This window comes from Temnothorax longispinosus, chromosome 9 (genome assembly GCF_030848805.1).
Source record: "Temnothorax longispinosus isolate EJ_2023e chromosome 9, Tlon_JGU_v1, whole genome shotgun sequence".
Classification (NCBI taxonomy): domain Eukaryota; kingdom Metazoa; phylum Arthropoda; class Insecta; order Hymenoptera; family Formicidae; genus Temnothorax; species Temnothorax longispinosus.
In genome coordinates, this window is record NC_092366.1 from 15,030,752 (window position 1) to 15,043,565 (window position 12,814).

The window sequence follows — 12,814 nt, forward strand, 5'->3', positions numbered from 1 at the left end:
TCTCCGTCGCGGACATTTAAACAGGTAACGAGGGTCGGTTTGGCAACGATTATCGAGCCCTGAAAATCTCGGTGCTCTCGTCGTACTTTTTGGTACGCTCCTCTGATAATCTTCGCCTCCTGCGATCCCGCACCCACACACGGTCGAACGCTTACAAACCTGTAGCACGCCCACTCCGGGCGCCTTATCGATGTCAGTTGTACAAGCGTGACAATCGGTTGTCGCGGAACGGTAGTCGATATTCCACAAAGATACGCCGTTTAAACTCGCATTCGAGTAAAACGTGCGTTTACGATATAGGTAACAGTCAATCCAGTGGCGGTAATGACAAAGCGACGCAACCAATTTGCGAAACGAGGCATCATATTTCTCCGTTGCATTATATATATATATATATATATATATATATATATATATATATATATATATCGTCGGCTCAAAATAAACAATTATTCTCGCACAGCCTGGTGGCTGCGAGAGTCGGAGTCGAGTCATGTTGAGCCGAGTCGAGTATCTCCGGCATGGCAGTTGGCTACCTGGCCCTCGTTGCCGAACCAGCGACGCAATTATTTCGCGCAACAAAGCGCTAAACGCTTAACGCGTATAAGTACATTTTGAATAAATAACCGGGCCCCGGCGGCGGGGTCCTCCGCGCGACTTCATACCATCCATCCCACCTGGTGCTGCACGCTCCGACCTGCATCTACCTGCCTGCCCGGTTCGGCGCCGACCCCATCGTGCCGTATCTGCGCTAGAATCGTAAAGGCACGAGTTTTACGAGCCGTCCCGTGAAATTAATACACGTGTCTCGCATTCTCTCGAATTTGGTGCCGATTATGCGTCCGGTGAGCGCGGGTCCCGGGAGACCGGTTGGCCGCATGGCCGCGATCGCTATACGCAATGCGTTCTCCAACTTTTATTCATTCCCCAGTTTCGGGTTACCTATAACGCCGGTGTCGCGCTCGCTAATTGATCGCCGTCCGTGAGGCTCTCGAGCTCACCTCCTCATTATCGTAATGAACAATAAAGCCGGGCGTGTCGCGCATAATGCATGTCGGTGTTTAACTATCTTGAGTGATCGGTGTAACGTGGGGCTAGGTGGTACGGAAAGAGAGGATAAAAGCCGGTATAAGGAAAAAATATATTTGTAGAGATCAATATTATTTAATAATGTTATCTAGGGTAGCATCACGAATACTAACTACACTGAGAAAAAAAATTTGTCAATCCCAAGAAATATTTAGTCTGATACGTTCAACTAAACATTTTAGTTAGTTAACTAAACATTAGTTGAATTAATTAATTCTTGATTAAAAAAACCAAATAAATTGTTGAAACAACTAATATTTAGTTAACTAACTAAAATGTTTAGTTGAACGTATCGGACTAACCCTTAAATGCCACATCTCTCAAGAATCTCGTAAATGACACATGGGGTCTAAAAGATCCCAGCATGAAAAATGTCTCCTTACTCATTGATTTTAGTTAAGAAAATTATGTTCAATATTGTTCAAGGCTTAGAAAAGAGAATAAAATGCTTATATTGTTAAAATTTCAATTTCAACATAGTATAAAAAATTAAGTAAACTGAGTACTGCTAAGTGTACAACCGGGTAGGTCAATCACTCAACTATCATCAATGGGAGCATGAGCTCCATTTTTGGGGGGAACATTTGAAAATATATCATTCTAAAGGGTCTGGGGTCCGCTAAACCCCGGGTGGCATTTAAGGGCTAAATATGTCTTGGGATTAACAATTTTTTTTCTCAGCGTAATAAATATAGATTAATCTTGTCAAGTTTTGTACATACAATAACTTCATCGGTAATACGATCGTAAAAATATTTAATTTCTTTTAATCGATTTATCGTGAATATGGAAACATTACCGTTTTATGGTGCAATTCTGCAATTATTTGATAATTTAGATTTGTTCAATGAGGGATATAATTGCGAAAGGCCTAATAAGAAATAAGGGGAGCTCGTTCTTATTGCTATTAGATCGAGAACAGATGAAGCAGTCCTGAACCCTTTGTTAATCTTTCTGACCGACGATTTTGTAACGCGAACGATCGTAGGCGTAACTCTGCCGCTCGATGCCCGTAATTGTCTGGGACGCGAAACGTTCTGGCGCACCGATTGTTGCAACTTTTACAGAATGATGAAATTGATTTAAGTATACCGTCCCTATGACATTTTAGATCACGTTTTTCTGTTGGCTTTCGCGGTGAATGTTCGAAAAAGCGTGGCAATTATATCACGTATTCTTGACCAATCGCTCGACACTCGAGTCAATTTATCTTTCATAAATTTAGAGTTGAGTCTCAGTATAAGCGCTTAATACAACATACAATCTTATTTGAACTTTATAATGAAATATCTTAAGAACATTTGGAGAATTGCAATTATTCTTTTTTCCGCGCATGCACGTCCATCTCTCGTACGATATAATATGTATTCCGAACCACGAAAGAAGATGCGTATTAGCGCTAACAATGTTGTAAAAAGCTACCGAGGCGAAACCTCGTTCCACCGGCCGACATCGAACGTTCGAAATGCAGACAGATCGTATTCGTGAATATCGGGCCCCGATATAGATAGGCAGATAGGAGTATAATGACGAGGTTGGCTCGTTCGAGCGAGGATAGTAGATACACGTCTATTCGAAGACACTAACTAAGATGGTATCTCGACACCCCGCTGGGACCCCGTGATGTATCGATCCTGTACGGTCCTGGGCAGCCTCCGAAGTCCGCCGCCGCGCCGCGCCATACCGTAAACGTGAGACTGTACGGCTCGTGCGGATTCTTATATGAGTATCCGGTGTAACAACGATATTAATATCGAATCGCCGCCCCCTTCAGCGACGCCACCGGAACAGCGCGAATTTCCAAATGTATCTTCGAATTTTTCGGCCAAACATTTCAAGAAAAAAATTGTTTATTGATTAAGTTCGACATCTGCGCAAATAAGGAAGTGAAACGGCAGCGTCGTCAAGAAGCAAAGCGTCAGATAATATTTCCTGCAAGAGATCCGCGGAAAGGAATTCCGAATGTTAATAACAGCATTTCAAAGTTATAATCGCGTCAGTATTAAATTTAGACACAGCCGCCGCGCCGGTTCGGAATTCCACGATGAGAGCTTCCGGTTTCGCGCAATTATGTACCGCGAATCGAAGAATTTATATCGTGACAACTCCTTGGGAAATATTGGAAGGGTTAATACACCGGAGGAAGAAGATTCTTTCTATTATTAATAATATAACTGTACCTACAAGCAACGATGCAAATGTAAAATAAATGTAAAAAGGTTCTCGATATATTTTTACTCAAAGTAAATTAAAATATAGAATGAAATAATCGGAATGTGTCATATCAAAAACCAATTTGAAGAATCCGAGTTACGAGACGAAGTATAATCATTCTATAATCGACGATTCGAATATGTGCGGGACAAAGATTATTCGAAGGGGGCGACGCAACGCGCAAGAGGGTCGTTTTGAAACCGGAGTCCTGCGAAGGGGTCACGCATGGTCAGCGCCGCTAATGGTACGCTAATAGCCCCGCGTTTTCTCCTAGTTTTAATTTATCGCCTCGCGTTTCAACGGTCCCGGCGACGACGGTCCCTACGATGATTGCGTCGCGTTATTTCGTTTTATACGAGGTGGTCCGAGCTCCTCAAAACGCGTGAGGCGGCGTGACACGATGAATTTGTCACGCGTTTGGGTCAACGCTACGTATATACGCGGTTCTACGGACTACTCGCTCGCTCTTTCTTCCACTCGCGGCCAGCCCCTCTTTTCATTATCGCCTCCTCTCGGCTTCGTTCTTTTTTTCCCTACCGAGTTTACTCGCGAGACGGCGTAATAAATTTCCTGAATCCGAGGCACGAGAGGCGATATCACCGCGACATTACCTCTGGTGCCTTCCAGAGTTTATGAATGAGTCGCCTCAAAAAGTCTCCACGGCATCCGCTAGGTTGGATAACCATAATATTCTAAATAAATAGTGATAATTACAACTTACTAATCGCGATTAGCCATTTAAATCGGAGCTCATTCATCGCGACACAAAATGTGTCGAAATCACAGCATCGGTTCGCGCCGCCGATTGTTTAAAAATATTAATCACTTTATAGATTCTTCGTGAAAAGCAGATGAAACAAAGAATTACAATACATGCAGAATACAATTTAATTTGGTCAAAATGAATGGACAGTTAATACTATGTGCGGAAGATTGCATTTATCAAATTTATTAAAAAAATAGATAAGAATCATTCTCTCTTACGACAAAGAGAGATTCTGACATTTTCTCTCACACATACTTTAATCATCAAATTAATAAGTTATTTTGGCATTTAGAATAAATCTAAAAAGGTGATTAAATTGTAATTAAAGTAATTAATAACTGCTTAAAAGTAATTAAAAATTTTGTGCTCCGCTGTGTGGGAACCAACGTTCATGTTCATCGATCTGTACCGCGGATCTCGAAGATCGCTAACATCGTTGACCAACGGTGACGGAAATTGAGCTCGTGCCGTGAAACCGAGAGAAATTGCGGGCATTTCTCTCGATTTCCAGAAAATCGGGCTCGGCTCGTCTCGGCACGTCGATCGATGAGGAGGTCTCGCCTTACAACGAGAAATCGCGATGACCGCGGTGTGGACAAGGTGGGAGCGCGACACAAAGGTGGATCCGGCGCAAGCAAGGGCATGCGCGAATCCGCGTCTAATCACGAGTTTAACGCTTTTTATCACGGCTCTTCGGGCTTCTTTCGCGCCGGGATCGTTTTCCCACAGTCACCGCGATACTATCGCGTACAGTCGGGGCATGAAATCGACGCTGCTCAACTCATTCCTTCTCACCTTTCTCATTCTCTCTCTCACTCTCTTTTTCTTTTCGTCTGTCTCGGTTCAATGTCGACAGTCGACGGTAGCGATCAATCGCGTTACTAGACCCGATTTCGCGCGAAAGCACCGAAACCATCTCGTGTCGAGAAGCGATGGTAACGTCGATCGATGGATTTGGCGCCGACTGAGATAGAGTCGATGATCGTTTCTTACGCCACGAGCCCTCCCGATCGATGCAATTGCAATAAAAATACATAATAATAAGGGAAATAAAGATATACATTTCTTTTACGTAATGTAATTGCTTTTTATTATTATCTCTCTTATCTATATACCATTACATTATGTTCATGCATTAATCATAATCTTTATTAAAGTAAGAAAAATATATTTAGCGACTTTTTATGTTACAGCAAATTCAGTCATTCGCTCTACTCTGTACCGTTGCACACGTAAAGCTAATATATGTGAAATTATAACGTCATATAAACAAAAAAATATTTTAATGGATAAAACATTATAGGTTAATATTATTACATTTTTAACAGGTAAGAAACTGAATATTAATGTAAACTTGTGTCTCGTCAATGTGATCGTCGAAAAGATCTCTTCTTTTTGTATAAAAAATGTTAACATATGCAACGGTTGCGTTTAGTTTATATGAATGCGACAAGTAACGCATTTTTTTGTTAAATCACTTTTATATTAAAAAACACCTACACAACTTGATCATCTCATCCCTTTACACAAAGTATAATTCTGCTTTCACTTGGTATATATAAATATGATAATAATCTATGAAATTAATAATAATCTTTAGAAAATTCATTATCTTAAGGTGTAAAAAATGATACTTTCAAAAGATAAATTAAATAAATATAAATTGTTTTAAGATGTAAGAAATTATAATGTGACAAAAAAATAGATATATTAAACATTATTATTTCTTTGCTCTGTGCAGATACATAGAATTATAAAAATTTGCTTAATGAACATTTAAAATATGAAAAAAAGAAGCGGAAAGTATATACTTTTTACTAAAACAATTTATAATATAAACTAACGTTATATAAATTTTACACAAAACAAACGAGAAATTTTGCGTAAAAAGTCAATACATACTGAATTTGTAATACACTCTTCTTTCTGTGTTGTGTTACATATGCAATGTAAATAATTATTCGTCATCATCAGTGTCTGTTTCGTCACTCTTTCGGCGTTTACGTGTGTCATCAGTGTCTGCATCCGCAACATTGCTGTCAATTGAAATAGAACATACAAAATTGTCATTATTCTGCATTTATATGTACATAGAATAATTAAGAAAAAACAATATGGTCAGTGTTTAAATGTTACTCGAAAAATGCTACTTTTTTGTTTTCCTTCAAAAAAGATAATTAAGATAAACTTTAAACATATTCATGCTATGGAGATCATATTACGATAATCCTAGAATAAAATGATGCGGTTTAGTTATAGTCTTATATAAAAGTATTCAGTCAAAATTTTTTGGTTTTTAAAAACGTGATGCGCGATATTAGGTACAGTTCCCCTAATTCTGTATTCGTATTATAGCATTATAGATTAATGTTCTTATACATTAAGATAATTTCTCATATTTATTGTTATCGTTGAAAGAAAAACGTGACATTGTATAAAATAATATTAAAAGCAAAACGAATAATTACTCATCAACTGCTCCCTTTCTTTTCCTCGTTTGTTCAGATGATAGAACTTGCGAGTCAGGTTGTTCTCCACTTCTAGTTTTATCATCGTTCTCACGTTCAGAGGGATTCATATCATATTCCTCTGCAGTTGAAGAACCTGGTTGAGGTGATGGAACGGACGGGCTATGTTCTTCGATAGCGCTTAAAGCTTTTTGTACCAATCTGCATTAAAATGTAATATGATTAAATGTGGAAATGGTAAAGCAATTTTATAAAATAATAAAAATGGTAAATTTTTCTAGTAAAATGCCATTACATTGAATGATATAAGCAAAACGAGTAATTACTTATAATATTAAAAGCAAAACGAATAATTACTCATCAACTGCTCCCTTTCTTTTCCTCGTTTGTTCAGATGATAGAACTTGCGAGTCAGGTTGTTCTCCACTTCTAGTTTTATCATCGTTCTCACGTTCAGAGGGATTCATATCATATTCCTCTGCAGTTGAAGAACCTGGTTGAGGTGATGGAACGGACGGGCTATGTTCTTCGATAGCGCTTAAAGCTTTTTGTACCAATCTGCATTAAAATGTAATATGATTAAATGTGGAAATGGTAAAGCAATTTTATAAAATAATAAAAATGGTAAATTTTTCTAGTAAAATGCCATTACATTGAATGATATAAGCAAAACGAGTAATTACTTATCAATTTTGTACAAGTTTGCTAATTGTTCTTCACCACTCGTAACAGGCTTGAGGACCTCTGGAGTTTGAGAGTTTACAAACTCGTCCACATCCTTTAAACTTGAAGTTGTTGAACTGCATTGAAATGTGATGTCATTAAAAATGGAATTATTTAAGATATTAACATTGTAAATTATTCTTGTGCAGAAAGGTCAAAATATTTAAGTAGTAAGATGTTATTATATTCTACGTTATAAGTCATTATAAGTAAAAAGCAAGTAATTACGTATCAACTGCGCCTGGATTTCTTGTCGTTTGTTCAAATGATAGAACTTGCGAGTCAGGTTGTTCTCCACTTCTACTTTCAGAGGGATCCACATCATGTCCTCTTGAAGTTGAAGGACCTGGTTCAGATGATGGAACGGACGGGCTATATATTTTATTAGCGTTTTCCCTAACTTGTACAGATCTGCATTAAAATATAATATGATTACATGTAGAAAAAGCAATTATTTAAAATAATACAATTGTAAATTTTTCTAGTAAAATGATATTACATTGAATGATATAAGCAAAACGAGTCATTACTTTTGAATAGTTTTTAAGTGTTGTTCGAATACTTGTTCACATAAAACGGGCTGCTCTTGATATTGATGTCCTGCAGAGGGATCTATACCATATTCCCTTGAAGTTGAAGGACGTGGTTCAGATGATGGAATGGACGGGCTATGTATTTTAATATGATTAAATTAGACATAAGTTGAATACATAACAAAACGGTTGATAGCAACAGAATATATTTACGAAAAATTATAGAATAAGTGAAAATAAATTAGGCTAATAGCATATTTACAACAATAATGTCAAGGGTAAATAAAGCGAGTAAAGCATTATAATATCACTATACATTTGCGAAGATTAACAACGTATATTTAAATATTATATAGAAACGTTTATTGTTGCCTAACGGTAATTTTTATTGTTTATAATTAACCATCTATATAATAAGTAATTGTCGGATTTGAGTTGCCGTATGTAGATTTGATTAAAAATGGCTATTTAATTGTGAATACATGCAAGAATTATAAGTCGTACATTTTATATTCCTGATCCAAATTACTGCAATACTAATGTCGAATAAATAAATATCTAATCCAAATCTCTAAATTGTGTACGTATATAATGCACAAGGAAACGCTAATATGCAGCGATTCGAATTCTTTTCAAATTATATGTAAAATAATTGAACGCATATTGTTAATTACGATTAAATAAGTACATTTACGATCGAAATTGCAAATTGCTATTCTATGAATTCTCTACTGAAAGCTCAATATTCTTTAGACATTGATTGTTTTATTACTACATTTATTTTAAAGCTTTTGGTATTAATTAGTTTTTGAATATGTACTTACTTATGTTGTCTCTCTCTTGTCCAACCAGGATGTTCTGCTTTTAAATGTGCATCCAATCTTCTGAGCTTGTGTATATAATGTATTGGGGTACCACATGCGCAAGTTGCCACACCATTTAAGCTCGTATAATAACGCCATAGTCTGTACGGTACGGGGATCATTAAATCAAATTTCTCATGTTGGGTTCTTAAGTGTGCTACTAACTTCTGTAAAATGTATGGCTCGCGAAACGTTTTTGGACAAAGTCTGCACTTTCCAAACCCATCTTCTGTATGGATAAAGTAATACCACAACTCCCTTTCCATTATACCCGTCTTGTGTAGCAGGGTGTCTATTACTAAATGTGGTACAGAACCGATCTCAACAAGCGTTTGAAATAAGTAAATAACTGCTCACAAATCATCACGTGATCGATATACAGGTGACATGCCTCGACCGCGTGTGTGTGCGTGCCGGGCCTGTCGAAAGTACGGGTCAGAGCGGCAGTCGTCTACCGAACGATTTAATGTACTCGCAATGTATTTAGAATAAAGTATAACGCAGTAATTTAAATTTGCCTAACTACCAGATCGTACAGTCTTATTTTTGTTTATCCTATTACTGATTTTAAACTTACGGTAAAACACACACAACGCTTACACATGACAATTGAAAATAGCAAAAACAGGTAGACAGTATTAAGTTACTCTTTATGAATATATATATTTTCTTATCATCTAAATTTTTTAAAGATTGAGGAATGTATTCGTACGCCGAATTTTAGTTGGTAGTCAACGGTAGTATCTCCACGCGAGCTTTCTGGACTATATATAGATTTCGTTTTTTATATTAGAGAAAAAAAACTGTAAATAGGAAAAACTTGTTAAATTTTATTTTAGAAAAACTGCAATAAAAAGTACTAAGTGCACAAATATCTTTCGCAACCGTTTGAGTTTTAGCATATCTATTTTAATGTGTGTTCTCTTTAATATGCAAATTCATTACTTTGTTTTCGAAGTCTTAATTTAATTGTACGTTGCCCTACCAGTTAAATAAAATTAATAAAATATAATAATATATAATGACTTGTTAACGATAAACGTATATATTTCATCGGGAATAAAAGTTACGCGTGTGAGAAAAAAATATCAAATACATTTAATAAACAATTAATAAACATTAACAATTAATAAATTTGCGCTAGATTTGTCTCAGAACGAAAAGATTAAAAGATCTATACGTGAGTATAGGTGCGATACGTTTAAAGCTCGCGAGTTGTATAAGTAACGAAGAGAAATGTACACTTAATGACAATTAAATGTTTGGATATGAAGAGAATCGACGATATATTAATTTTTTCGAAAGAATTCATTACGTAGTATGCATATAATCAGGTGTGCATATAATCAATAAAAATATTACTGGTTATGCATGTATATCTGATATACGTCATATAATTTACTAATTTGTGAATTATTTTATAATGCACAAATATCTAGGTGAATATACGTTGATACGCGTAACATTTTATACTCTGATTATTATATTCTTATTAAATATCAATTTTTAATTAACAACAATTAATTCTATGTTATATTTTTCTACATCAGTAAGTAGATTCTATTCAAATAAAATTGTAAATGGATTAATGATGTAAGGATTTTGTTATATTTGTATTTGCATCATATAATTTATTACAAAGGAGACAATTGAGATATGTAAATTACGATAAAATTGTTACATGAATAATACCTCATTATAATTTACGAGCTAGTTGTTAGTAGTTTATGAATAAATTTAAAAAATATAATAATTTGAATGCCTTAAATATATACATATGTGTATTTATATGTATACGTATACGTATATATTATGTATATGTAAGTCTATGTCTATATGTATACTAATATACATCTATGTATTACATATATGTTCAATCGAATATACAATATTATACTTATACGTATCTATATATTTAAATAATACACCTATTGCAGCCGCTTGATAGTACTTGTATTATTATACAAAATAATATCAAAAACTGCATAAATACAATTGTACCTTTACAGTAATATTATACATTTCAATTTTTGATCCATAAATGACTGAAACTATCTTTAATTCAAAAATTTAGTTTTTATGAAGGTGTTTTTTTTTAATTGAAATAAATTTTAGAGTCTATTTATATTTTAACTTTAAACTTTTAACTCTAAAAATACTAAATTTTATGCTTTCTTTAATTCTAAAATTTATTTATTAACAGTTAAAATAGAACTGTTTCTGTTTAAGATTGCTTAAACGTTTATAACGATAGCGAAGTCAAAAATATAAATTAGCATTTCAGCACGGCAATTGCGAGCACCGAGAGTTGAGCATTATCGCCGTGACTTTCGACGTGACGACCAAATGAGTAAACAGTGGAGACAAGGCATTCTTTGTTCGCTTTGTTTCCTTGTTTCTAATTGTCGATCGCGCATCTCTCGAGGACTTCTCTCGGTGAGGCGTGTATCGAAAAGTCTCGAATTTGCGAGAAGCCCCCGAGAGCTGAAAGGGACACGCGCTCTTGGCAACGGAGCCAGTCGCTCTCTGCTTTCCGAGTTGCCGCTGTCAATATTTCGAGTTGCTTGCTCCTTTTTTTTCGCGTGCGCTTAATAGTTAGAGTTGCTCGCTCTTTCGCTCGCTTAATCTTTCGCACTGCCTGCATCGGCGCTTGCTTGCGCTTTCGCGACACGATCTCTTCCATCGTTATAATTGCGATACAGCTTTTGTAAATAGTGTAAATAAACAAATAAACTGTGCTTGTCCGTTTACTCTTTGACTGTCTCTTCCTATACGCGGTTCGTGTCCTCGCTCGCGCGCGCGGTCCGCTTTCGAACAGTTTCGTTAATAAACACTTTTGTGAACTTACATACCTATATATAACTCTTAGATTGTAATTTAATAAACTTATAATTTATTAATAATGACTAAATTTAAGATTTTTTAATTTTATTATGATACAATTTTTAAAAAGGTATGATTATTACCGAAAAATTATTTACATTAAGTAAACATTCAATAGATTGATGAAAATTTAAGGACGTTCTCTCGTCCTTATACTAGAAAAAATCGATTTTCTTAGGATTTTCTTGAAACTGTAAATATACGTTAATTTAGGTGTGCTTTATGCGTGGTATAAATTTCAGTACCTCTTCCGGTATAAAAAATCAAGATATTGAGCCTCAAAGGTTCAACTTTCACTAATGAAAAGGTTTTCCAGGCCAAACGGTAAGAGATACGAGATTGGCCAACAGGACCAAAGTTGCTCCTCTCGTCGAGTTCTATAAGGAAAAAATGCCAAAACTAAAAAAATTAAATTTAAAAATTTTTTTTGAAACTTTGAGGCTCAGTATCTAAATTTTTATACCGGAAGAGGTACTGAAATTTATACCACGCATAAAGCACACCTAAATTAACGTATATTCACAGTTTCAAGAAAATCCTAAGAAAATCGATTTTCTCTAGTATAAGGACGAGAGAACGTCCTTAAGATTTACTTAGTATGAACAGAGTTATATACTTATAAACATATTTATTTATAATATATGTAACCATTCTTTAATAAATCACAGTTTTAATTAGTCTAACAAATCTTAAATTTAAAGTTACAATGCTTTTAAATTTATTAAATTAAAGTCTAAAATTTATATAATATGTCTAAGTAGTCTAGATTATTTAAGACAATCAATTTTTTTATCTTTTACACATGCTAAACATAAATGCATAACAGGAAATGCATTGTCTACGCTTCAAATTTGCGTCATCATAAAAGTATCATAGATTATTTGAGTTACGATTTACAATAACAACCAAATTTTGCCTGTAGATGAGATATCTAGCCGCTGTAAAAAATAAATTAACAATAATTATAATTTGTGCGCGATTATTAATCATAACATACAAAGAGAACTATAAAATTCTAAAGATGAGTCAGTCATACAGCTATATAATTTGATATTGCCTATATCTATTACGTGGTATACAAGTATCATTTAGAAATTGAGAATAAAATATTGCAATATTAATGCTAAAAGCATTTTGTATTCTTTTTTGAAAGAACGGCATACAAGCAACATAAAAAAATTTAAAGAAGTAGTGAAAATTTGAATTACTACTTTCGTAAATACAAAATTCATCAAGAAAACGAAGAAATAAAAACATTTATACGTATAAAGATTA

The 12,814-nt window shown here is 35.0% G+C and overlaps 1 protein-coding gene and 1 long non-coding RNA gene across 2 annotated transcripts; both read right to left on the minus strand.

Annotated features, from left to right (window-relative positions):
• Window positions 1-5,145: 5,145 nt before the first annotated feature.
• Window positions 5,146-6,735, minus strand: LOC139819014 (uncharacterized). The gene is made up of 3 exons (XR_011733574.1): window positions 6,538-6,735; window positions 5,972-6,105; window positions 5,146-5,644 (listed from the first exon to the last, which is right to left on the minus strand). It is a non-coding gene; the product is annotated as an uncharacterized lncRNA (long non-coding RNA).
• Window positions 6,736-6,890: 155 nt separating this feature from the next.
• Window positions 6,891-9,087, minus strand: LOC139818543 (uncharacterized). Its single transcript, XM_071787271.1, has 6 exons — window positions 8,822-9,087; window positions 8,618-8,758; window positions 7,791-7,928; window positions 7,489-7,671; window positions 7,221-7,337; window positions 6,891-7,095 (listed from the first exon to the last, which is right to left on the minus strand). Exons 1-6 carry the CDS (start codon window positions 8,920-8,922, stop codon window positions 6,891-6,893), a joined length of 885 nt encoding a protein of 294 aa, XP_071643372.1. The 5' UTR covers window positions 8,923-9,087.
• Between the last annotated feature and the right edge of the window lie 3,727 nt (window positions 9,088-12,814).

What these genes read in the sequence shown, in the direction of transcription:
- LOC139818543 (XM_071787271.1), bottom strand. Translation starts at nt 8,922, where the DNA reads ATGGAAAGGGAGTTGTGGTATTACTTTATCCATACAGAAGATGGGTTT. An exon ending in CACTTAAAAACTATTCAAAA is followed by an intron (nt 7,672 to 7,790) that starts GTAATGACTCGT and finishes ATTTTAATGCAG; the next exon opens with ATCTGTACAAGTTAGGGAAA. An exon ending in AATCCAGGCGCAGTTGATAC is followed by an intron (nt 7,338 to 7,488) that starts GTAATTACTTGC and finishes ATTTCAATGCAG; the next exon opens with TTCAACAACTTCAAGTTTAA.